General features: G+C 45.9%; 1 protein-coding gene across 1 annotated transcript in view; it reads right to left on the bottom strand.

Moving 5' to 3' along the window:
• Positions 1–12,304: 12,304 nt before the first annotated feature.
• Positions 12,305–27,307, bottom strand: part of DNHD1 (dynein heavy chain domain 1) — an 85,328-nt gene continuing 70,325 nt past the window's right edge. The window contains 15 exon segments of the mRNA XM_057553263.1: positions 12,305–12,659; positions 12,843–13,630; positions 13,854–14,003; positions 14,159–14,250; positions 15,052–15,253; positions 15,339–15,461; positions 15,656–15,842; positions 16,042–17,004; positions 17,138–17,316; positions 17,496–17,648; positions 17,892–18,173; positions 23,759–24,230; positions 24,447–24,878; positions 25,004–25,186; positions 25,436–25,585. Coding sequence (XP_057409246.1) covers positions 12,309–12,659; positions 12,843–13,630; positions 13,854–14,003; positions 14,159–14,250; positions 15,052–15,253; positions 15,339–15,461; positions 15,656–15,842; positions 16,042–17,004; positions 17,138–17,316; positions 17,496–17,648; positions 17,892–18,173; positions 23,759–24,230; positions 24,447–24,878; positions 25,004–25,186; positions 25,436–25,585 — 4,707 coding nt within the window. The 3' untranslated portion in view covers positions 12,305–12,308.

Below are 27,307 nucleotides of genomic sequence, written 5' to 3' on the forward strand. Positions count from 1 at the left end.
CAGCTGTGAAGTACTTCATAATATGCATCCACCGTAGTAAACTTATATATTGGCCTGGTTGCCTCAAATTCTTTGCCATCTGGAGAAATTAAAATCCTTGCAGCTAGGGTTCTGAGTACAAAATAAGTGCCCCTGACTAGATGCACTCATTTGAGATTTGGGAGGTAAGGGTCATCTTCCTGCCGCTTGGCTGTGATTGCTGGAGGCAGGTGTAGGCGCTGGGTTTCTACAGCAGCATCCCGCTGAAGCCAGGGACAAAATAGGGTGCCTGCCGTAGGGGCGAAAGTTCAGCATATTCTGGAAGTTCAGCAGGTAAAATAAATCTGCTCTGTACAAATTTGGCTTTAATAAGATGGTTAAGAAGAAAAATTATTGGAAGGGTGTCAATAATTTACTCAGAGAACTAATGGAAAGTCCAGGGAGTGAGGCTTAGAGAACAGACAGGAGCCACGGGAGGATGAACAGCTGCAAAATCTAAGGTCAACTTTAGTCAGTCTGGTTAGGATGGCACTGCTGTCACCATTGCTACTTGACTTTTCTCTCACTGTTGTTGGTACATAGATTGATGCTGAAAATTGAGTTAATCCTCCTCCATGTTCATGGCACTATATTAGGACTGGCTCAGAAAGGTCCCTCTCCTGTTCTTTGTTATTTTGTTTGTTTACTTTATTCCTGATTCATACTTCTGCCCCTCTTGTACCCCACAATGTGTTTGTCATGTGCCCCTGGACACCTGTGTATCTTTGGCAAAATAGATGGTGGTTTTGGTATATGCATGCTGTGGCAGAGACTTGCCAGCTGTTCCTCGCACCCATTTTCTTCTTCCTGGGAAATTAGCTGTACTCTTTCCCGGCTTCCCTTATTCTTAAGTGGGGCCATGTGATTGAATCTAGCCAATTGGATGGTAGTGGAACTAAGGTGTGCTACTTCTGTGACTTGGGTCCTTAAATTTTCCTATGCACAGTCCCCCATGTTATTTCCACTTTGGCCTTTGAGCATATGACCTTGAAAGCTACACATTGAAGATGATGGAGCCAAAAGGTGGAAGGAGCTTGAACATCACTTAGAGGAGAGCCACCCACCAATTAGGAACATCTGTTTTAGATTTCACATGAGTGAAAAATAAATCTCTATCTTTTTGAGCCATTATACCCTTGGTTTATTGTTACAGCGACTAGTAATCTTTTTTTTAAATCCCTTTTAATTGAACACATCAGAAAAGTAAACAAAACACACACCCATACAGAAAAGTAAACAAAAATGTTAAGCCTAATGGTTTATCACAAGGCCAGTACCTGTGTACACGCCACCTAGACTAAGAAACAGAAGGCTGTCAACACCCAGAAGCCTCTTTTATGTCACCTCCCAACTTTCTTCTCTTGACTTCGCAAAGTTACCACCATCCTAACTTTCATGACATTGATTTCCTTGCTTTTCTTTATAGTCTTACCAGTTGAGCATCCATACCTAAATTGTATATATTTCCATGTGTCTGGCTTCTTCCACTCAACATTGGATTTATGGGATTCATCCATGTGTTGAGTGCAGCTGAATTTCATTCATTTTTATTTCTGTAGAAATATATCCCATTCTGTGAAGAAACCACAGTTTATTGATTGATTCAACTGTTGATGTACATTTGAGTTATATATCAATCAGAATGGGCTGGATCATGCTACAGGAAATAAAAACCCAAAATATTAATGGCTTAACCCCACAAAAGATAATTTTTTATTATTGCTGTAGGTTGGCAGGGACTCTGTTCCTAGTCACTAAGGTACTCAAGCTAATGAAACTCCATTGCAATACATGCTTCCATAATCACTAGGCGAGAAAAGGGAACAAGACAGATCACACCCTGGCACCAAAAGCTTCACCCTGGAAGCAACACATGTCCTTTTTGCCCCGTTTAATTGGCCAAAACAAGTCTCATTGCCATATATACCTCCCGTACAAGCCTACCGTGTACCCAGAAGGAAGAGAAACAGAATGTGAACTGCCTAATGATTAGTTTGTGGTTCCTACAAACAATGCTGCTGTGAACAATCTTGCAAGTGCCTCTTGTGCATGTGCACATGCTTCCTTTGGGAATATAACTAGGAGAAAACTGGTCATAAAGTATGTATATCCTCAACTTAATAGTTAATGCCAGGCTGCTACAAATTTTTCAATTTATACTCCCTTCACCAGGGAAATGAGTGTTCACATAATCCACGTGAGAATTCACTTTATTCCATATCTTTGCTATCTTGTGGCATTGTCCCCCAGTTCCAGTATGTGTTATGTTATGCCCTTTGGTTTAACTTTTCATTTCCCTGATTACTAATGGGATTGACCTTTTCATGGGTCTTACCGGCTGTTTGAAAATCCTCTTCTATCAAGTGCCTGTTGAAGTCTCTTGCCCATTTTTTCTAATGGATTGTCTTTTCTTTGTTGATTGTTGTAGTTTTATATATATATATATATATATATATATATATATATATATATATATAGTCCCTTTTGGTTATATGTACCGCATGTATCTTCTCCCATTCTGTGGTTTGCTTTTTCACTCTCTTAATGGGTGTTTATTGATGAACAGAAGTTTCGTGTAGCCTGGTCTATCGATTGTTCATGGTTAATGCTGTGTGTGCCTATTTAAAGAATCATTCCTACCGCAAAATGATGAAGATATCTTACTAAATTATCTTCTGGACGTGTTAGTATTTTGCTTTTCATAGTTCTACAACCCATGTGCAACTGATTTTTCTGTGTGGTTAGAATAGGAGCCAAGTTTAATTTTATTTCCATCTAGATATCCAATTAATACAAAACTGTTAATTGAAAAAAAAATTTTCCTGTTGCTCTCTACCTTCCCATATTTTTCTATATAAGTGCGAGTTTGTTTCTGGGCACCCTAATCCATTCCTTGGTCTGTATGTCTATCTTCACAGCAGTACCTCACTGTTTTAACTACAGTAGCTTTCTAATAAGTCTTAGTATGTGGTACAGCAAGTCCCACACGTTTTTCATCTCCAGAAGGACTATTGTTGGACCTTTGCACTTCCATGATTGTCAAGTTCCCCGAACACCCTGATGGGATTTTCTTATGCTGGATCAGTTTGGTGCGATTTGATACATTTGTAATACTGAGGCTTCCAAATCTGTGGTCTGTGTGCTCCATTTCATTAATTGCTGTCAATAATGTTTACAGATTTATGTGCAAAGTTCTTCTTGCACATCTTTTGTTAAATTTATTCCTAGGCATTTACTGTTTCTTTTTTAAACATCTTGCAAATGGGATCTTTAGAAATTTCATTTTCTGCTTGCTTGTATATAGAAATATAACCAATTTTTGTGTGTTGACCATGGAGCAGCACCCTTGCTAAATAACCTCACTTACTAACTGTAATAATTTATCTGTGTTCTTTTATTTTCTACATATATTATACTCATATCATCTCTGAACATCGTATCAGTTTATTTTATCCTTTCTAATTCTATATCATTTATTCTTTTTTTTTTTTTTTTAAATTTAATTAATTAATTTATTTATTTTTGGCTGTGTTGGGTCTTCGTTTCTGTGCGAGGGCTTCCTCCAGTTGTGGCAAGCGGGGGCCACTCTTCATCGCGGTGCGCGGGCCTCTCACTGTCGCGGCCTCTCTTGTTGCGGAGCACAGGCTCCAGACGCGCAGGCTCAGTAATTGTGGCTCACGGGCCCAGCTGCTCCGCGGCATGTGGGATCTTCCCAGACCAGGGCTCGAACCCGTGTCCCCTGCATTGGCAGGCAGACTCTCAACCACTGTGCCACCAGGGAAGCCCTATATCATTTATTCTTATCCATGCTATACTCCACTGGCCAGGAGATCCATCACTGTGTTCAAGAAAAGTGATGTTGGTGGAAGTGTGACTCATTATCAGACTTGAAGGAAAAACTTTCAGTATTTCGTCACTGAGTGTGATATTTGAAGTGAGATTCTGATTAATGGTTGTCAGATCAGTAATGTGCTCTACTTGCTATTACTTGTATCATGAATTGGATTTTATTTATTTATTTATTTATTTATTTATTTATTTATTTATTTATTTATTTTTGGCTGTGTTGGGTCTTCGTTTCTGTGCGAGGGCTTTCTCTAGTTGCGGCAAGCGGGGGCCACTCTTCATCGCGGTGCGCGGGCCTCTCACTATCGCGGCCTCTCTTGTTGTGGAGCACAGTCTCCAGTCGCGCAGGCTCAGTAGTTGTGGCTCAGGGCCTAGTTGCTCCGCGGCATGTGGGATCTTCCCAGACCAGGGCTTGAACCCGTGTCCCCTGCATTGGCAGGCAGATTCTCAACCACTGCGCCACCAGGGAAGCCCCCATGAATTGGATTTTGAATTTTGTCAAATGCTGCTTCTGAATTGAGATGATCATATGTTTTTAAAAATTCTGTCAGTGTAGCAAGTAAAAGATTTATTTCCATATGTGAAATCAACCTTGAGTTTTTGGAATAAAATCAGCTTAGTTGATTATATCTTTTTTATATATTGATGAAATCAGTTTAATAATACTTTGTATAGGATTTTTTAATCTGTGCTCATGAGTGAACATAAGTGATATCTTCCTATAAATCTTCCTTTTCCCACTCAATACAGTGCTTTTCGTTCTCTTCGTGTTGCTATATGTACCTATAACTCACTTTAACCTCTTTTTCAAATGCTCTAATGGCTTCCCATCTCATTCATAATATAGCCCACAGTTCTTTACTATAACCGAAAAGCCCCTTGTATTATCTGGATTCCAATTATCTCTCTAACACTCGCCCCCTTCATGCACACCTTTTCAGCCATACTGTCCACTTTGCTATTTATTGAATATTCTAGGCATGCCCCTGCCTCAGGGCCATTGTACTATTTCATCTACCTGGAATATATTTTCACAGTTATCTTTATGGCCTACTTCCACACTATATTTGGGTCTCTGTTCAAATGTCAGTCTATCAGATAATCTCTCTCTCTAGCCAATACTTTTTTTTTTTAACTTTTTTTTTTAAGCCAATACTTTCTACTGCCTTACCATGCTTAGTGTTTCTTCAGGGGACTAATCACCACCTTTTAAATTACATATTTATTTGTTTATGTACTTATTGTGTATTTCCCCACACTAGAATGTAAATTCCAAGAGAGCAGGGACTTATCTGTTTTATTTAATACTGTATCCCTGGGATCTAGTACATACTTGCATCTGACATCTGTTTAGTGTTCCAACATGTATTTGTTTAGAACATTTAACATAGCCATTCCTCTAAAGACATTTAGATTATCCAAATCCTTGTGACTACAAAAAAATGGGGGAAGGATTTTCTTATAAATGTTCTCTTAAATGTATACAGTGTATATATGAGTCTTGGTTCCAGATTTCAAGTTAATTTGTCAGGCCAGTTATGCCACAATTAACAACTATAAAATCTGAGCAAAATACACACAAAAACCAATATTTGAAGGCCCTGGAAAGTGAACAAAAGCAGGCAGAAAGCACAGGAGAATTTACCCATGAAAGACTTTAGCTGCAGTGGGTAAGAATTGTGATTTTTGTGGTCTTTCTGTCTGAAGGTTTTCCTTCCCCACCCCATTTTCCAGCCCCACCCTATCCCCCAGTTCCAAACGCAGAAAACCACAGCCTTACTCAAAACAGCAGAGGACAGAGTTCAAGGCTGGTAAAAATGCTGGAAATTTAAGAGCAGAAATCCTGGAAGAGAGAGTGGTATAAGGGGTGAAACCAAAATTTGGATAAACTCAACCCAAATCTTTGGATGACTACTAAATTACACATGCAAAGGGGAGACTCAAGGGGACCTAGCAAAAATAGCTGGCAGAATCCAGCGTGGAGCCTATCTTCAAATGACAGAAATGCACTGGAGTAAGATGTGCAAATATGCTGCTTTTTTTGCCTGAATACATTCCTCAATTCATGTCCAGCTTGGGTGGCAGCTGAAGTGTCAGAAGACAGGGTTTGGCAGTGGAGAGCAGCTGGAAATTTAAAAGGAAAATCCCAGAAGCAAAACAACTATAGAGGAGATGAACCCCCAAAATCTGTCCAAGTCTTTGGCCAGTGACTAACCTATGTAAATGCAGGTGAGATGCTCTGAGGCTAGGCTAAAAAAGCAGCTGCTAGAAGCTGAAAGAACTAAGTAGATATGTCAACTGTTGTATGCACAACATAGGAAATATGAAATTTGCATTTTGAGGCCCCCCCCATCCCAAAATTCCTTCATAACAACACCAACAACAAATCTTCAGAACCTAACAGAATGAAAATTTACATTTGGTTCCTTCTTGTAGTTTCTGTGTTTCTACAACATATTATCCACAATATCCAGTTTTCAACCAAAATTACGAGACATGCAAATAAATAGGAAATTATAGCCCTATTATAATTATAAAAATATGAAATTATAAACAGTAATTTATACTCAAGGGAAAAGACACTCAATAGAAACTGACTCTAGTGGGCTCAGATATTGGATTTAGTTGTCACAGTTCAAAGTAGCTGTTATTAATGTGTCTAAATAATAAAATGAAAATATGGATAAGAAATTCAAGGAAAATATGGCCTCAACAAATATACAGATGGGGAACCTTGCCAGAACATAGAAACTACAAGAAAGAACCAAATGGAAATTCTAGAACTGAAAAATATAAATAACTAAAAGGGGGGAAAAAAAAGGATAATACAAAGTGCTTGATTTGTACAACAGAGAAAATAGACTGAAAAAATTGATGGGACCTGTGGGATTATAACAAAAGATCTAACATTGTGTCATTGAAGTCCCAGAAGAAGATGAGAAGGAGGATGTAGCTGAGAAAGCACTTGATGGAAAATATCCAGAAACTTCCCAAGTTTGGTAAGAAATCCATATGGATTCAAGAAGCAAATGAACCCCAAACAGAATAAACATGAAGAAATCCATTTAAAACATATATAATTAAACTTATGAAAACTAAATAAAAAGAAAAAATTTGAAACAACTAAAGAAAAATGACACCTTACCTAAAGGGGGAAAACAATTGAATGACAGCAGAGTTCTTATCAGAAACCATGGAAGCTATAGGGGAGTGGCACAATTTTTCTCAGATTTTGAAATAAAAGAACTGTTAACCCAGAAACTTACACCCAGTGAAAATAAAATATCCTTTAGGAGTGAAGGGGAAATTTGGATATTCTCAGATGAAGGGAAACTAGGAGAATTTGTCATCAGCAGACCTACCCTAAAAGAATGGCTAAAAGAAGTTCTCCAAATAGAAAGGGAATGATAAAAGAAGAAGTCTTAGAACATCAGGGAAGATGAAAGGGCACAAATATATGTGTAAACAAACATGTGTGCATGTACAGCTAGCTTTCCTTCTCGAGTTCTCTGACTTGTGTTTGATGGTTGAAGCAAAGTTTATAACATTGTCTGATGTGGTTCTAAATGTATTAAGACAATTACATTATAAACAGGGAAGGATAAAGGGAAGTAAGGTTTCAATACTTCACTTGAACAAGATGACAACACCAGTAAACCATGTTAAGTAATATATATATAATGTAATACATAAAACAACTACTAAAAAGCTATATAAAGATATAAACTCAAAAACTATAGATAACTCAAAATGGAGTTCTAAAAAATATTCAGTTAACTCATAGAAAGCAGAAAAAAGAAAACAGACAAAAATCAGAGAGAGTAAACAGAAAAATAAAAGCAGATTTACTCCCTAGCATATCAATAATTATATGTTAATGAACTGAATACACCAATTAAAAAACAAAGATGGGCAGAGTGATTTGAAAAAAAAAGACCCAAATATATGTTGTCTACAAGAAACTTACTTTAAATATAACAATATAGGCAAATTGAAAGTAAGAGGAAGAAAAAGATATATCATGCAAACATTATTTAAAAGGAACCAGGAGTGGCTATATTGATATCAGATAAAGTAGACCTCAGAGGAAAAGATTTTGACAGAGGGATTAAGGGACATTATATAATAATAAATGGGTCAATGCAGCAAGAAAACATAGCAATCCTAAATGTGTACACACCAAACAACAGTGTGCAAAGTACATGAAGTAGATCTGATATAACTGAAAGGAGAAATAAACAAATCCAAACTTGCAGTTGGAGACTCTCAACAATCAGTAAAACAAGTAGACAGAAAATCAGCAACACTCAGCAGGATTGTTAAAAGGATTAAAGGAGAGAACCGATTTGAAAGTGACTCCTCCAGTACCTGGCATATGGCGTGTAGGATCTGCTCCCCAAAATGAGTTAATCTGTTCAAAAAGACTAAACACTCAAAAGGCCCATGTCTCTACCTTCAGTGCTGGCACCAACCAGCCTTCCAGCAGACCCGTACTCTCCGGGGATGGGCTAATCGTTCATCCAAGACGAAAGAGGGGCCCCCTTCCCCCAACTCACATACACCTAGAGAAAGCCATATTCAGTGGGGCGAACTTGAATCCCCATTCTAAGCGGTGGCTCAGATCCTCAGGGCCAGTGATGACTGTGCTGGATGTTTACTATGTTCTTTCATGCAGAAAAAAGTTCAGTATAAAGTAGTGCTGTCTTAGGTCCCATCCAAGAGGATTTATCATCCTGAAGTTTTTAAAAGTACTCTTATTCAAAATGCCATTCCTTGCATGGCTCTCAAGCACAGGCTCATAGTCATATGGTCTAAAATGGTCCAATTTTCTCTCACAAAGTGAGAAAAGTATGTCAAGCAGAGTAAGAACTTGAAACCTGAGTAAGAGTACACTTTGCCTAAAATAAGACCCAGGTATGATTTTGTTGTAATAACTACTGACTAAATTTTTTTAGAGAAAGACATATAGACAATAAAGGTAGAAAACAAACAAACTGGCTCTGACTTTATGACCTTGAATAACTGACTGAATTTGTATCTCAGTTTCCTGATCTGTAGCACGGAATAATAATAGTACCTATTATAGCTACTATTATAGTTACCAGGGCTTCTTAGGCATTAGTGGGTGAACTGGCACTTTTTTTTTTGTCTATTTCAGACATTTTTCCTATATATCCTATTTCTGAATGAGGATTTCAAATTAGACTGAAAAGCTGAAAAAATATGAGTTTCAGGTGAGCTGCAGAGCACTAGTGAATGAAATTTTTGGTTTTTGGATTTATTAGGGCATATAGTGTACAGAGCAGGATCACAGATTTCCTCACAAATTTGGATATGCAAATAAAATTTAGCTCCTTTCTCAATTACTGGTCTGATTTTCCTCACAAGTCTCACTCCCATTCTCCACTCCGCTGGATAGTAGAAGAGGCTAGAAATAAATTTGTTTCACTCTCTTTAGGTATCTCTTTGAAATACAGGCTCAGAATTTCAAATTCTGAGCATTCTACCTTTGCTCCTCTCCAAAGTGGCATCTAGGGGTAGAGAGGAGGGCTTGTGTGGCATTTTGATGTTCAGAAAGAAGGGGTCCCTGGCCTAATACTGGTTCTTGGGTGTGCACAAGCTGGAATTCTCTGGGTATTGTTGGCCCAGTTCCACCCCTGGGCATCCTGCCAGAATTTGCTTCTAAAGCTGATGAATTCATGGTCTTGTCTTTTTCAGCTGTCAGGGCCTTTTGCTCCTCCCTGCCAATTTGGCCTCCTCTCAACAACTCTGTTTGGTGCTGCAGACCCTAGTGATTCTCTGCCTCATATTCCCTCGAGCCTAACAGGTCTCTATTCAGTTTCCACACCATGTAGGGATCAAGGGATACTTCTTCCTTTCCATGTCACTCTGCCTTCTTTATCCTCTTGGGGCCACAGTAGGTCCATGCTGCAGAGCAGTTCCCTTCTAAAGTCCCAGTTAGGGAAAAGGGCAAAGCCTCTGCCCTCAGTACCTCAGTTTACTGCTAAAGTCCCAGATCAGGTTGATTTTGTCATATTCCTCCCTCCCTTGACTCCACTCCTTCATCCATCCCCCCAACCCCTGCCACCCCATCTGTCCAGACAGGATGGGACATATTTCTCCCCTTTGTCATGTGTCTTACTTCCTCCTGACTTTCATTGAGACTTTACTTCCCTAATGAGATTTTTTTTGGCCACACCTAGCAGCATGCAGAATCTTAGTTTGCCGACCAGGGATCAAACCCAGGCCCTGGCAGTGAAAGCACTGAGTCCTATCCACTGGACTGCCAGGGAATTCTCCCTAATGAGATTTTAATTTACCTGCTAGACAATTTCAACAGTGAAACTGTCAAATCTGGAGCATTTTTACATGCAGTCATTGTATTTGAGCTATGCTGTCACTTGGTACTTATTTTATAATCTCTGATTGACTAAGTTTAATAATTTGCTGGGCATAATTCAAGAATGAATTTCAGTCAATTATGCATCAATAAAGCTGAAATTTAAAAAAATAAAAGAAATGCTAGGTTACAAAAACGAATAAATTTTGGTCTAGAGAAGGATGTGGATTTGTAGAAACTATTCTGTGCTAACCAATTTCAGATGGTTTTACTCGTATATCACTATTGTTCCCTGTTCCCACTGGGGAAAATAGTACTGATGGTAAATATGGACAGAGGGTTCATTTATCCAGAAGGACTTCCTTAGTACTCTGCTAATCTCCTCTCCTGAAGGAGTAGGCATGCCCCTGGTTGAGTGTGGAAAGGAAAAGGGAAGAGTTGCTGAGGAAAGAGAAAGCTTTTGCCTCTTTGCTTAGCCTTTCGTTAAAGGAAATCAGTTGCTCCGCAGTCACCAGCAAGTGGGATGACAGTGAAGAGGTTGTGCACTGATGCTCAGTATACAACTCTGATTGCATTTCCTTCCACCATGTAGCTTGTACCGAATCATACAGCAAGGGGAGTAAGTTGTACCTAGTAAGTTTTGGTGCTTGGGGGCAAGGAGAGGAGCTCTTGTTGGCTTTTAGCTGGTGTTGTCTGCTATACTCTAACCCAGCTTTTGTCAGAGAGGTTTGCCCTGGGGTAGCAAGCAATCACGCAACTAATAATAACTGAACGTATCAAAGCAGAACTCCTCTGATTCCCTACCTCCAACCTGTCGCTCAGATTTCTCATCTCAGTTAGTGACACCATGATCCACCCAGTTGCTCAGTCATCCTACGGTAGATTTGCCCTTTTCCCTCACTCTTCACATTCAATCCATCAGCAAGTTCTGCTGGCTTTGCCTCCAGAATATTTCCTAAATCCATTAATTCTCCATCTCCACTGTTAATGACCTTAGTCCAAACTCCATCATCTCTCACTTGAATTACTTCAATAGCCTCCAAACAAATCTTCCTCCTTGTTACTCTGGATTTCCTTGCATCCATCCACCCACCATAGAACAGCCAGAGTGATCTTTGAAAAAGCTCATTTCCCAACTAATACTCTCTAATAGATTCCTTCTTTTAAAAAATACAAGCTCATTATCATGAAAAGGCTCTACGTGATCTGCCCCTTTCTATCCCTTTCCATCCTTTTGGCTTACTCTGACCCTCACTCACAGTGCTCCAGCTATATGTTCTGTTCCTTGAACACCCCAAGGTTGTTCCTGCCTCAGCACCTTTGCACCTACTGAGGGCTCTACCTGAAACCCTCCTAGATCTTCAAATAGCTCTCTTTCAAATATTCAGCAAGGCTTCCCTGACCACCCAAACTAGATTAACTGCTCCCCTTTAGTCACTCTCTAACACATCAGCCTGCTTTGGTTTTTTTTATAGCACTTAAAAGTCATCAAATTTAACTCATTTGTATGTTGGCCTTTTATTTTCTGTCTCCCGGCATTAGAACAGCCTCATCAGTGCCTGGCAGAGCACCTCGTTCAGAGGAGTGCTCATAACCAATCGTTGAATGAACATAAGACCTTGTGTCTTATTTTGCTTTTGTGTGTGTGTGTGTGTGTATGACTCACTCAGGATCCATTCTGGGGGAGGGGATGACTAGTAGGGCAGGATTGGGGCATTCCCAATAATACTGCTAAGTGCCTGAAGAAATTATCTTGAGTTCTAATGTTCTCCCTTTAAAAATATCGCTTGTGGGTTTAGCACAGTCAAGAGCTCGGTAGGGATTCCAAGTCCTGTGTGTTAGCCATCCTGAGATCTGCCTAGCCCCTTGGATACGTGACTAACCCCAGGCCCATCTCCCCCACAGTGTACCCACACTCCCCTCTCCCCATCGCCAGGCACACACCCTCTTCTACCTTCAGTGTGAACAGACCACCTCTCTCTCAGTTGTGTACACTGTGCTTTCCCCTCAGTGTGTCACATTATCAGTGGGCACACACCTGCATTCCTTATTAAGTCTCAGAAATCTTTCATCAAAGCACTCCAACTTTATTTTGGCTGAGGGCTCAGGGCAACGGTGGGCTGCACACATGGACTCTCCGTTGGGCACAGGTGGCAGAGCTGAGCTTCGTGGGCAGGGGCAGGTGCATCAGGATCTTCCTGCTGTGCAGCCTAGTGGTGCCGAGGGGCCCTTCCAAGTACACAGGACAGGAATACACGGCCAGGCCGGCTGGGGGTGGCACGTCATTGGCCCCCGGGGCCTGGGCGCTGACTCTGACCGGAGGCAGAGGGCTGGGCTGACAGGAAGAACTGTCCTGCAAGGCCCCTGTGAGCGGGTCCCACTCGGCGTTCCAGAGCTGTAGCCCAATCAGCAGCAGCCCCACCTCTGGAACCCTGGGGTTTGGGCCATTCACCACCTGGGGGCGCCAGAAACTGGTCAGGCAAGGCTAAGAAGCTGAGGGGTCGTGGTGGAGCGGGATCAGAGAAGCAGATGGGGCTAGAGGGAGTAAAATCAAGAAGAGGCAAGGTGCGGTAACGAAGAGGTGTAATCAGGGACTTCAAGGGGCGGAATTGGAAACGAAGGGGCAGCACGAGGATACCTGGAGGTGCAGAGAGCTGTTTAGCTCCTGACGTTTATGGGGGAGCTGACTGGAGCTAGAGCCTTGGCAACCAGGGAAATTCGTCAGGTCAACCCCAGCAAAGGCAGCCTCCCAACGCAGTGACAGCAGCAGGCGGCGCGGGTGGCAAAAGGCTGACAGGTGAAAGATGCGCTCTGGTACTTGGGTTCCCACACCCAGGTAGCGAACCAACAGCTGCCCACGGCGCGACAGCTGTCGCAGCCAGTGCCAGGGCGGCTGAGGCCCGGCAGGCACGTGGGGTCGCCAAGGCGAGGGTAGGCGGCCAGTCCAGAGAGCGTGAGCCACCGCGGCACAGCGCCGGGAGGCACACGGGGGCGCGCCCTTCAGCTGCTGCAACAGGCAATCAAGGTCCCGTTGCAGCGCGCGCACCAGCTGGCTCAGTTCCAGCACCTCCGTCTTGAGGAAGCCCTCCAGAGGCCGCGGCGCACTCAGCCCCAGCTCCCCCCACCCCGCGCAGGACTCAGCTTGGCGAGTGGTCTCGGTCAGCAGGGCCTGCAATGACTCCAGCCTCCGCTTGGCTTGCACCAGGCGTTGCCGCAGCCGCCTTTCGGCGCGCCGGGAGCCTCCGCGGGCCGCCGGAACCCAAGTGGGCGAACACCGCTGCAGCGCGCTCAGGACTGCACGACTCTGGCGTCGCAGCAGCCAGGTCTGGGGGCCAGCACTCAGTCCGCAGATCCGGGGTTCAGGTGGTGTGGGCAGTAGGTGCATCTGGGCCTTGCACTCTTCCATAGCATCCAGCTCCCCTAGTTCTTGGGGGTGGAGGTGAGTGAGGGGTGAGAGAGAAGACTGTCTCTTCCCACCCCAGACCCAAGGGAGTAGGCCTTTCTCTGACACTTTAAGCCATCATCATCCCATAACTGTGAATATTGCCCCCTTCTACACCTTTATTGGTACCTCTGTTATATTCCCTTGAGCAAGGTGGTATTACTGCGCTGTTCCCCACCTCAACGCAGATACCTGACTGGAGCTTACCTGGGCTGGGCATCAGAGTGGCCAGCAGACACTGGGGTGTGTGTGCTTGGGCCTGGTTCCCGCTGCTGGAGCTCAGGCAGGCTTGCGTGAGGCTAGTCAGGACCTCCCTGTCCTTCTCGTCTCCCACGGGACCCCCATAGAAAACTGAAGCTGAGGATGAGTCAGAGCCCCTCAGTTACAGCCCCTCCAGTTTCCACCACCTCCCAAACCAAAGTCGTAGATTATGTCCCCATCTCAGTGCTCCCCTCCCCTTTCTGGGCTCTCCTGGGGGCTGGTGACTGCATGGGGGACAGGAGGAGTCTCACCAGCCAGCTCCTGCATGGCAGCACTGGGATTGCTCAGGCTGGCCCACAGCTGGTCTTGGATCTGCAGGACCCGGGTCAGCGTCACTTGACTCCTGGGGGTGGAGAGCAGGAAGTAGGGTTTCAAAACCATCTATATGCTGAGGACTTTCACATCTTTCTCTCCAGCCCAAACCTCTCTCCTGAGCTCCAGACCCATGAGGGCTCACTAGTCATCGCCACTTGGCACCACAAATACGACTTCCTTTCAACTGAAATCATCATTTCCTCCCACACCACCCACCCAGTTGTCCAAGGCAGAAATCTGAGAGCCATCCTTGACTCTTCCCTCTTCCTCACCCCATATTTACTCTCTCCCCACTCTGACTACCCTAGTCCCTACCACCCATACCATGATCTCGTTCCTCAAGACTGCCAGAGCCTCCCAAAACTATTATGCTTGCCTCCAGCCCTGCCCCATCTGGTCCATTCTCCAGGCTGCAGCCAGAGTGATCTTTCCAACAGACAGATGGGATCATGTGTCTTCTACTTAAAACCGTTCAGTGGCTTCCCACTGTCCTCAGGATCCAATCAGGTCCCTTGTGATGGTCTTAAAGGTCCTTTACCACAAGCCTCGCCTCTCCCCACTCAACCCCCAGCATGTCCACATCAGCCACACTGAAGTCCTCTCTCCTGCTAAGCTTAGTTCCTTCTGCTCAGAAAGGCCTCATCTCCACCTCATCTGCCTCTGCTGTCAGGACTCAGTTCAAAGCGAGATCCCTAAGTCCTTGGAGAAGCCTTCCTTGACTTCCCCCTGCCCTCACATTTTGGAGCTCCCCAGAGATGAATCCCAGCATGTGAAAAATATTCAGTGTTTGCTGAGTGGCTGACAGAGTAGGATGGGTGGGGTCCCTCACCAGCACCCCCTGTGAGCCTGCAGCTTCATTCCGTAGAGCTGCCGGTGTAGCAGGAGGCCATGTAGGAGGAGCAGAGGCAGCACCCTGGTTGGGGGTTGCACACAGAGTCCTTGCTGGACTAGCTCCACACTGTCAACCAAGACATGGCCCAGCTCCAAGGACTGGTCCCAGAAAATAGGCATGGAGTTCTGAGTCAGCACAGCTAGGGAGGAAGGAAAGTGCTGAGTCAGCACAATACAGTTACCTCCCCACTCCAATCTGAGAGCCTAAGGGAGGAAGCTCCTCACCTGGTAAGGAAGTAATACCCTCTGCAGATACAATAAGCCAAAGACGGAAATCTCTGTGGACAGTGGCCACATTCTCTCTTGCTTGTTGAGCATAAAGCAGTTCTAACTCCAGGTCCGAGACCACTAGGGGTCAGACATGGGGCTGAGATCAATCGCTGGGTAAAGGGTCAGACATAAGCCTAGAGATCAGACTTAAGGCTAGGGGGTTAGGAGTCAGATACAAAGGGGATTAGGGGATCAGCCATGAGATCTGAGTTCAAGCTCAGGCCCAAGTGTAGGATAGGGTCCTAGAAGCCATCTCTAGGCAGCAAACCCACCCTTGGCTCTGGCCAACAGCCCCAGCAAGGGCTGTAGCAGCTCTTTTGGCCAGTGAGGCATCAGATGACAGTTCTCCAGCACCAGCCAGTGCCCGCTGTGCATAGCCTTGCGGAGAATGCTGACCACAACCGAGACCGGGTCCCAGGCTTCAGAGCCCAGAGCTATCACCTTCAGGTGCTTCTGCCCCTGAGGACCAACAGCAAAATGGCAGAGTAACTCAAAGGGATCCCAGGGTGACCCAAGGGACCCAGAGTAATGCCGTAGATGACCTGAAAAGTCCCTGAGTAATCCAGAAGGATCCATGAGAATGCTGGGAGGGGAGACCCACACCCCATCCCAGCCCTAAGAGCCCAGTGGCTCTGTGGCCAAGAGGCTAGGCTCAAACCTGCTCATGTTTGGCAGCCAGTTTCTGGATGACGGTCAGGGGATGCACAGTGGCGGTGGGGTGACCAGGTGGTGGCAACAAAATCAGCATGGGCTGCGTAGCATGACTGTGTTCAAAGGGTATGGTGGGAGCACACAGGTTTTCATCCAGGGGCCGGCCCAGGAGGCTGGTGGTGAAGGTTGCCAGGGCACTGGCCAGGCACTCGGGTCGCAGCACACGCCACAGGATCAGCTTCTGGAGGAGGCTGAATGGGTCAGTCCCAGGCCCCGGTGCAGGACCTAGCACTGTGGATGACAGTGACAAGTAAGCCTGCCAAACATTGGAGTGGCCTGCCAGGGATGCACACAGCCCAGCATATGGGGGCAGTACCTCTAACATCTCACATTCGTGCCAGGCTCTCAGCCCTAGCCAGGCCGGTCGAGCCACACCTGGGACTGGTTTTCTGTAGCCTGTGCTGGGAGAGGCTGCCAGTCCAGGCCAGAGGGCCAGCCTCTCCAGCTCTGGTGCCTTCCTTGCCACTTGCAGCAGAGCCAGAGCACCCAAGGCACCCACCAAGGGTAGTTGGGTCAGGCCCAGTGTAGCAACAGTACTGCCCAGTAGCTGGAGGGTCAGCTGTCTTTTTAACTGCAGCAGACGGCAGGGTAGTTCTTCCTGCTGATGAATCTCACCTTTCATGCTGTTCAGAGCCCGCTTGGTGGCTGCCAGACAGTTCTCTGGACTCATACGGAAAAGCGGTAGCAGGTTCTGCAGTGAGCTAAGAGCCTTTATAATGGCCATTCCATGCCAGACCACATGCCGATAGGGTGCCCACAATGCCACCTCCTGCATCCTCAGCTCTTCTAACTCCTCGAAATGGGCACGCAGCCGACACAGCTCTGCCTGGGCCCTCACCACGTCTCGCAGGAACTTGGCTGGTTTCTGATGCCCTGGGTTCTGGAGCAGCAGTTTCGTCAGCAGCCGCTCCTGCAAACAGTCGCCTGTTGCGTGGATCCGGCGCTTTCCCACGTAACTCCCAATCAGCAGCACTCATCTCCACCCCCGTACCTGGGCCCCTGCAAAGCTCATCCCAACCCGCAGACTGGACCCCCCCAAGCACCTCAGCAGCCTGCACAGCTTCCCAGGCGTCCAGGAATCTGATCCTCAGGTCCCGCCAGTGGCTCTCAAGCTCAGGACGCTCTGTGCACAAGATTTCACGCAGCAGCTGTTCTTCTAGGATTTCCATGTTCATGCCCAGGTCCAGCACATTCAGCCCTTTCAGCAATTCACAGCCTAGCACTTGGAATCACATGGGAGACACTTAACCTCTTCCCCTTGGCAGAGCCAGGGGTGAGAGGCACAGGGAGCATGGCTCCCTGCTACGGTCCTGAGCCCGCTCTGGGCCAGACTGACTGAGTGAAGCTCAGGCCCTGGTGTTCCCACAAAGCTGTTCTGGCAACTTACCCACTGGGCCTCACCTTTTTCCAAAGAACTGAGGGGAAGGGTCGTGCTCAGATAGAGACAGAAGCCAGGCTGCAACTGGGGTGGGCACAGCTGTTCCCGCTGCAGTAGCCATTGCAGTTCTGGGCACTCTAGGCCCAGCTCCATGTTGGTCAGTAGCACCGGCAGGCCTGCGAGGGGGAGGCAAGGACACCCTACCCACCATGCCAGCACCTGGGCACCCCCATGCACAAAATCTGGCTCCGACTTGCTCCCCTCCGGCTGACAGGATGGCTCCCTCAGGGCTCTTCCACAGAGTTAGTGCCCAGGGTAAAGGTGGGAGCTGAGGTCAGACTGGGGTGTTGGAGTCCTGTGGGGCCACAGAGTAGGGGGAGGACACGGGAGACACGCGTGTGGAGGGGACGAGTTCTCACCACCGGCAGCTGCCTCCTGGAGCTGAGGCCCCAGCTCTGGGTCAGCACCGGAGAAGACGCAGAGTTCGGGAGGGGACGGGGACTGCGACTCAGTCCCCGCCCCCTCCTCCTGTTCTGTCTCCTCTCGCTCCTGCTGCGCTTCCTCTTCCTTGTTCTTCTCCTCGATTCCCCTTTCTTCTGCTGTCTGCTCTTTTGTCTTATAACACTCATCGCTCTCATCACCTTCGTCTTCCGCGTCCTCCTCTTTAGACTCTTTTCCTTGATTTCTCCTGAAGCCCTTCCCTGTGGCAGAAAGATGAAGAGGAGCTCTTCTCAGGGAGGGACTCAGGCTCCTGGGGAGCCCCATTCACCCAAGGGCTCCAGCTCATGAAGGAAGTTCTGTGAGAAGGCACCTTAGGAAAGTCACTTAAGCTCTCTATGACACAATTTCGTCATCTGCAAAATGGGGTTGATAGTAGTGAGTACCTCACAGGGTTACTGTGAAGATGACATGGAACAATGCATAGAAAGCACTCTGCTGGCACCTACCAAGCACTCAATAAAGCGTAGCGCTCATTATTGCTACTCTTAAATTCCAGGGAGGGGTTCTAGTCACCCCTGAAATCAGCTCCATTTCTGCTTTTCTGTAGGTTGGTTAGAAGAGTCAGTGCATTTCCCTTTTTGCCTAAGCAAAGTCTGTCACTAACAACTACAAGAGTCATCACTAGCATAGAGGCCAGTGCCTGGAAGTAACAACTTGTAGGAGAAAGGCCATAAACTGTGGCAATAGCCACGTCATGGACAGTGTCGTGCACGAGGTGGTTAGCTGACCAGCAGCCGTCTGCAACCCCCTTCTCCTTTGCCTCCTCTACTGCAGGATCTGGAAAACATAAATACTTATTTTTTAAATTGTCAAGAAATTTAAGAATTTTAAGGATTTTTTAAAATATTAAGTGTTCAAGAAGTGGGCAAGTGGAGGTTCCCAGGTCCACAATTTGGTATGTTCGTTTCCTATTGCTTAACAAGTTACCGCAAACTTAGCTAAAAACAACACTCCATTTATTATCTCTCACTTCAGTAGCTTAGAAGCCTGATCAGGCACTCTGCTCAGAGTTACACTGGGCTAAAATCAAGGCTAGAATCGGGCTTCCCTGGTGGCGCAGTGGTTAAGAATCTGCCTGCCAGTGCAGGGGACATGGGTTCGAGCCCTGGTCCGGGAAGATCCCACATGCCGTGGAGCAACTAAGCCCGTGCGCCACAAGTACTGAGCCTGCGCTCTAGAGCCCACAAGCCACAACTACTGAAGCCCACACGCCTAGATCCTGTGCTCTGCAACAAGAGAAGCCACCGCAACGAGAAGCCCGCGCACTACAACGAAGAGTAGCCCCCCGCTCGCCGCAACTAGAGAAAGCCCGCGTGCAGCAACAAAGACCCAACTCAGCCAAAAATAAATTAATTAATTAATTTTTTAAAAAAAGACTAAAATCACTGGGGCTGCAGTGCTCATCTTGGACTTGCGTGCTCTTCCAGGCTTACTATTTTGGAGTTTTTTGTTTGTTTTTGTTGTTTTATTGAAGTATTGAAGTATAGCTTATTTACAATGTTGTGATAGTTTCAGGTGTACAGAAAGTGATTCAGATATATATATATATATATATATATATATATATATATATATATATACACACACACACACATATACATATATATATTTATTCTTTTTCAGATTCTTTTCCATTATAGGTTATTATAAGATATTGAATATAGTTCCCTGTGCTATACTGTAGGTCCTTGTTGTTTATCTATTTTATATATAGTGGTGTGTATCTGTTAGTCCCAAACTCCTAATTTATACTCCCCACTCCTTCCCCTTTGGTAACCATAACTTTGTTTTCTATGTCTGTATGTCTATTTCTGTTTTGTAAATAAGTTCGTTTGTATGTTTTTTTATTGATTTCACATATAAGTGATGTCATATGATATTTGTCTTTCTCTGTCTGACTTGCTTCACTTAGTATGATAATCTCTAGGTCCATCCATGTTGCTGCAAATGGCATTATTTGTGCATGTATATATATATATATACACACACACACACACCACATCTTCTTTATCTGTTGATGGACATTTAGGTTGCTTCCATGTCTTGTCTATTGTAAATAGTGCGGCTATGCATACTGGGTGCATATATCTTTTCAACAAGGGATTAATATCCAAAACATACAAACAGCTCATATAGCTCAATATCAAAAAACAAACAAACAAAAAACAGGGACTTCCCTGGTGGCACAGTGGTTAAGAATCTGCCTGCCAATGCAGGGGACACAGGTTCAAGCCCTGGTCCAGGAAGATCCCACATGCCGTGGAGCAACTAAGCCCATGCGCCACAACTACTGAGCCTGCACTCTAGAGCCCACGAGCCACAACTACTGAGCCTGTGTGCCACAACTACTGAAGCCTGCCCGCCTAGAACCCTTGCTCTGCAACAAGAGAAGCCACCGCAATGAGAAGCCCGTGCACTGCAACGAAGAGTAGCCCTGCTTGCCGCAAACAGAGAAAGCCTGCGCACCGCAATTAGAGGAAGCCTGCACGTAGCAATGAAGACTCAAAGCAGCCAAAACAAAAAAAAACCCAACCCAATCAAAAAATGGGCATTTTAAGGTCAATTGATTAGCAACCTTAATTACATCTGCAAAGTCTCTCTTGCCATGTAACATAATTATGGAGTAACATCAGAGGACAAAGGTGATGGGGGCCAAATTCTGCCTAGCGCATTTGGCTGTTGAGATTTCTGGAAGATCTTTTGTTTTCCTGATGATGGGGACAGAATTGGCTAGGAGAAACTCTGACACGATGCTTGGAGAGATAGCAGCATTTGATAGCAAATATGGTGGCTTAAAACAACAGAAACTTATTCTTTCAGAGTTCTGGAGGCCAGAAATCCAAAATCAAGGCATTGGCAAGGCTGTACTTCTTCAGAAGGCTTTAAGGAAGACTCCTTTCTTGCCTCCTCCAGCTTCTGGTGGTTCTAGGAGTTCCTTGGCTCGTGGCTACGTAATTCCACTAGCTCTCCATCTTCACACGGCCTTCCTCTGTGTACCTATGCCTTCTCTTCTGTCTCTTATAAGGACACTTGTCATTGGACTTAGGCCAACCCTTGGAAATCTAGGATGGTCTCATTACAAGACCCTGAACTTAATTACATCTGCAAAGACTCTTTTTCCAAAAAAAGGTCACATTCATAGGTTCTGGAGGTTAGGATGTGGATATATCTTTTGGGTGTACACCATTCAACCCACTACAGTGTGATAAATGAACATACCAAGGATCATAGGTCAGAAAGGTAGAAGATTCTGGGTGCTTGAAGTCAACACTGAAGCCCTGTACCTGTTTATCCCAGTCCATCTTATAATGTGAGATGAATAAATCCCATGGTGAGTTGGATTTTTGTTACTGGTAGTGAGAGCATTCCTAACTGGTACAGCACACTGGGGAGTAAGGGGAAATGAGGATTTTTCTTTTCCCTACTGGGAAGGTAGTTAGGCTATGTGGTGGGTAAGAAGTTAGCTTATCTCATGGGACTTGGACCATGTGCTCACTGAACTTTAGTGGATTTTTTTTAGTAGAAAATACTGGAGGATGCTGGCTACTTCTCTACTTAGATGAGAGAAACAACCTCCAGAAAAAACTTTAAGGGAATTCCTTTCTTCTCATATCAAGAAATTTCAGATCACACATGATCAGATACTCATGCAACTTGCTGGTTTATAAAAAATGATTCTGTATATCATGTCACATGGAATAGGAAATTATGGGCTATTGGAGGAGCCTGGAAAATCAGGGAAGCCTCCAGGTTCATCCGAAGCACTTCTCTCTATGCATTCCCTGCTTGACAAGAAATAGTCTCCCTCCCCCTTTTGATTTGCATACAGCCCAAATAGGGGCTCCATTCCATGGCCAGTTAGCCTAAGCTCACTACTCAGACTATATTCTTACTACAGCTCTGAGGTGAAGGCCAAGGTTTAGATGGATGACAGTTACACTAAGGCTTAGTGGAATTTGTGGAGCCCCCAGAACCAATGTTACGAGACAGAAGCCAGAAGCCGGGGTTTAAATTCAATAATGAGAATGTATCAAGATTTCTGGCATCTGTTAATAGGTAATAGAGTCCTTACAAATGAAATCTGCAGGAAAAAAGATGAGAGATTTTAAGGGATTAGCCGGAAAATCTCCCATCTGGTAACAAGTGATCTGTGTTTGCTTAATTTTAAGGCAAATCCTAAGCCCCCATACCCATTCCAATAGGAAGTGGACATTTATGGCATAACGGCTATGAACAGGGGACTTTTGCCCAACTTTCCTCTCACAGATAACCCTGGGGACAAAGGGCAAGGAAAATTATGCTATTCATCAGAACTCAGGGCAGCTGAACTGGCTGTCCAAGAACTCACTCTAGTGAGTTCCATTAGCCAGTGAAATGATGCTAATCGTTTGTCTTACTATATCTGTCTAGCATTGTGCAGTACATGCTAGAGACCAATATACAATGTGCACTTCTTACCCTTTCCAAGTTTCTAAACAGAAGTTTATTATAGTTATCTTGATTTGATTTTGCTTCACTTTGCATATCAGGTGTATTGGTATGGTGAGATTCAGCATGTCATGTAGTATAGGTTACAGAATCATGAAGAGCCACATCCAGATCTGATCAAGAGCAACAAACATCATTCAGAGTTTCAGGACTCAGAATTGGGTATAGCAGCTAGATATTTCTTTCAGGGTGTCTCTTATTAGAGAGGGGGTAAATTAATTTATAGATACACATGTGATAGCTGTATAATGGACATTTTTGTAATGGTGTATGGGAACAACAGAGAGACAGAAAGTTGTGCTGGACTGCCAAGGGATGGACGGTAATAATGATAGCAGTAATATATTGGTAGTAATAATGACTAATGTTTTTGAGAACTTATTATGTATTAGGTACTGTGTGAACTCTTTCTTCATGAATTATCTTACTTAATACTCACAACAATTTATGAGATGGGTATAATTAAGACCCTCATTTTATTGGCAAATAAACTTGGGCATAGAGAGGTTAAATACCTTGCCTGGGTCACACAGCTAGCAAAGGACAGATATTTGACCCAGATAGTCTGCTTATAGAGCCCCTGTTACAGACAAATTTATTATACACCTTCTATTCTAGATGTCTATTGCTCTTACCAGTACAACCCTCAACCCCTTCTTCTGGGAAATAAACACTCTCCCTTCCCCTAGGAAATGCTCCTTCTGATGCTCTACCCAGATGGGTCTCTGATCCAAGCAGGACCAATAGAAATATTTCCCCAGAATTCATGAACATGCGATAAATTTGGGTAGTAAAGCTCTGAGTTGTAGTTCAAGTTTCTAATAGTGCTGAGCAGATCAGGATGTGGAAGATCATGGTCAGCCACGTAGATTCAGAATCATTGCAGTATGGGCCCAAAAATGTAAATGTGACCTGATTTATTAATATCATGCTGGCTGGGGACTTCCCTGGTGGTCCAGTGGGTAAGACTCCGTGCTCCCAATGCAGGGGGCCCGGGTTCGATCCCTGGTCAGGGGACTAGACCCCGCACGCATGCCGCAGCTAAGAGTCTGCGTGCTGCAACTAAAAGATCCTGCATGCCGCAACTAAAGATCCCACGTGCCACAACCAAGACCCGGCAGAGCCAAAATAAATAAATAAATATTTTAAAAAAATATCATGTTGGCTGATGGAATCTGGGATACCCTGGCCATAAAAATTTAGTGTCTTCATTATGAAAGGGAAGAGCACATGTGGCTGAGAGTGTTGGGCAGCTCAGACACCCAAGATGCACTGGGTTTACTATCCCTGGCTTTACCTCTGCCTTTGGTGGGACCTGTGGCCAAGCATCCAGCCTCTTCTAGAGGCAGTGGGTTCAGCCAGATGAGGGCCTGGTTGCTGGGGTCAAGCAGCAGGGGCCAACGGCAACTGAAGTAGTGAGTATGACTTCGCAGAAGTAGGCCTGCCAGGCGGGCTGACTTTGCCTGGGGCTTCAGGTCTCGGTCCCACTGTAACTGTTCGGATTCAGAGCTCAGCAAGGCCAGAAGGCTGAAGGGAGAGCGTGTGGAGAGCAGGGGTTTCTTTGGTGGCGTGATGACAGATTTCTGCATCTGCTTCAGTGCCTGTGCCACGTCATCTGGGCCCAGCGGCTCCTGACAGCCCCTACAGAGAGCCCGCCACTTTTCGAGTAGCTCCTGGCGCCGCATTGGTGGGAAGGGACCCAGGTAGCTGATGGCAGCTGAACACAAGACAGCATCTCCAAACACAGTTGTGCAGTGCCCCTTCAACTTCTGGTGTGGAAGGGAAGACCAGAGGGTGTGTAGGCCAGCGGGGAGGGTAGAGGCAGAGGGTCTGGCAGAGAGGGAGCAAGGCAGGGTGTGGAGGAAAGCGTGGCAAGGAGGGCAGAGTGGGACAGAAGAAGGCAGTGAGGGCACGGGGAGGAGCAGAGAAGTGGGACTGTGGTGCCGAAATGGACTTCAGGGGGCAGCCTAGGAGGGGCTGGTTACCTGGAGCTCTGTAGTCCAGGAATGCACGGGCGTGAGCAGTGCAGCCTTAAGGGGCCACTTGTGATGATGGCCACACTGAGCCTGGCCGAATTTCTCTGCCACATGCTTGTGGGAAGCCTGGGCATCTTCCAGCTTCTTGGACAGGGCCAAACTGTACGCTAGGATCTCCTGAGCCTGGAACTGGTACTGGCCCAGGCGGGCCTGCTCCCGAGCCAGTGTCGCCTCCACCTGCCGCAACAGCAGGCCCGTGGGCAGTCCTCGGCGCCGTGCCAGCCCGTAGCACAGAACGGCCCAGAGCCAGGCTGCCAGCCTTGCTGCAGGTGTGCTCACTGCCCGCAAGGCTGCATCGCTCATGCCTGGAGCCTTCAGAGCTAGGTTTAACTTTATCATCTCTGAGTCTGTCATCTTCTCCTTGGGGAAGAACACCAGCTCCTGGGAGAGTGTGTGTTAAGAAGGGTGGGGGAAGACATAGGTGCTCTGAACCTTGCCCCACAGCCTTGCGAAGTCTCCCCTCCATGCCTCTACTCTCCTCCTCCATTGCGCCCCACATTCCCTACCTGATAAAAATCCTCAGTGCATAGCAGCTGCTTGGCACTGGCCCAGCCTGTTTCGCGGTGGAAGAGGTCACACAGAGCATCGGTCACCTGGACCACAGATTCTGGTGGCGCTCGATAGCTCCGTATCTCCTCAAAGTCAGCCACCTGCAGCTGGCTCAGGGGCCCCAGAAATGCCTTGCCCATCTGAATGAGGAGAGATGGGCTCTTGAAGTGAGCTCCCAGAATGTCCTCTTTCTTCAGTGTATTTCCAGGAGGGATCATCTTCTCCTAGGGTCCCCTAAGGGACCATACCCCAAGCCATCTTATTACCTTTACCCCCTCCCCCAGGAGACTTCATGAGAAGTCAACCCATCCTCTCCTCTGGGCATCCTATGAGGGGTTGTCCTCTTCCAAGAGAGGAGCAGGGCCGGGCAGGCAGCAGGAAGAGCCCACCTGCTCCAGGAAGGCCTCATGCTGAGCCCGCAGGGCATCCCGCTGCTTGGTCAGGTTCTCAATGAGGTTCTCCTGCTGCCGACACTCTGCCAGCTGCCGCTTGTGCAGAAGCTTGTTTTGGTCTAGCTGATGATGCAGTCTGCCGAGGCTCTGTGAACAAAGTTCAGGCTCTGTAGCTCTAGATCCCGGGCCAGGTGGGACTACCCCAAGGGAAGACCCCATGGGCTTGGACTCAGGCGTACTCCTCACTCGATAGTCAGGGTGACCAAGCTGAACTCCAAATAGGCCACAGATACATGCTGAGCTCTGAAAGTGTCATTTTCTCATCTGTGAGTTATACATGTAGTAATGCAGCCCCAAGTGGGTGGGTGCTTCTCCTGACCTACCATACAGGCCCAGGAAGTCTGAGTCTAAAGCCTGCACACTAACCATTGGGCTACACTCTTACTTGACCCATTAGTGGCATTTGCCACAGAGGACAGCTCCCCCCTCTTGAACATTCTCCTCCCTTGACTTTCATGAGCCTGTGCTCTTCTTTGGCTTTCTCCAGCTTCTGTGGCTGCTCTTTCTCAGTCTCTTCCTCTGCCATCCCTTAAATATTTCTCAGAAGTTTTTTCAGGGCCCCCTTCTCTTCTCAGCCTACACTTCTGGGCACCCTCCTTAATCTCATGGCTCTGATTACCACTTATACAGTAACAACTTCCAAATCTTTATATCTAGCCAGATTCTTTCCCAAGACCCACACCCCCGTATCCATCCGCTTAGTGGGAATCTCCTCTTCGGTGTCTCACAGGCCCCTCAGACTCCACGTGTCCAGAAGTGAACGTATTAGCTATGCCTCCTCAGATCTCTTGCAATCTTACTCATCTCTTCATGTGTTCTTTTCTCAGAGAACTGTGGCAAAATACATCGAAGTTTCCCAAGGAAGAAACCTAATTGTTACCCTGACTCCATCTCTTCTAGTCCCCCAAACCCAACCCATCTTCAAGGCCTTTCAGTTCCACCTCCTAAACGTCTCTCGTATCTACTCCCATCCCCAACACCAGCATTCACGCCCATGCTCTCTCACTCCTGACCTTCTGCACTGGCTTCCTAACTCCTACTCCCCATCCTCTAACTGGCTTTTCATGCTGCAGCCTAATTGGTTTTCTCAAAGCCAAATATCGTATCATCATGTCCCTTAACACTTGCCACTTTTTTCATTTGGTTTACAATGCCTCCATGACCAGGAGGCCGCTACTTATCTTTCCAACCTCATTTCCTTTTCCTCTCCCAGAACTCTGCTCTCCAGCCATTCCTGACTTTCAGCTCCTCCAAGGTGGCACACATCCTCTTGCCTCTGGGCCTTTGCACCTGCTGTTACTTCAGCCTATGACACTCTTCCCAAACCCTTTTATACGTAATCTTACCTAACCTTCAGGTATCACCCTTGATACTTCATTCATTTGTTTACATATTTAAGGAATGCTTTTGAACACCTGCCGTGTTCTACACATGCCTCTGTGCTACATACTGTGTGGCACTGTGCTTTCTCTAGAAAGTCTTTCTTGATACTTCAGAGCACCCTGGACTTGCTCTGTCATAACACGCTGTTTTGTAATCGCCTGCATGAGCCTATATCTTCCAGTAGACTAGGCACCACGAAGTCAAGGGCAGTGTCTTTATCTTTCTTATTAGGAGGCAATCTAATACATGATAACATTTATTGGGCTCTTGCTATGTGCCGGCACTTTGAAGTGCTTTACATGTAAGATCTCATTTAATTCTCATCCTGACCTCTCTGGATCTGAGTTTCCTCATCTGTAAAACGGAAGAAAGGATGGCCTCCTTAGAAAAGTTGAAGCGAAAATTCTGTCTATCTATCTAGATGTA

This window comes from Balaenoptera acutorostrata, chromosome 9 (assembly GCF_949987535.1).
Source record: "Balaenoptera acutorostrata chromosome 9, mBalAcu1.1, whole genome shotgun sequence".
NCBI classification, from domain to species: domain Eukaryota; kingdom Metazoa; phylum Chordata; class Mammalia; order Artiodactyla; family Balaenopteridae; genus Balaenoptera; species Balaenoptera acutorostrata.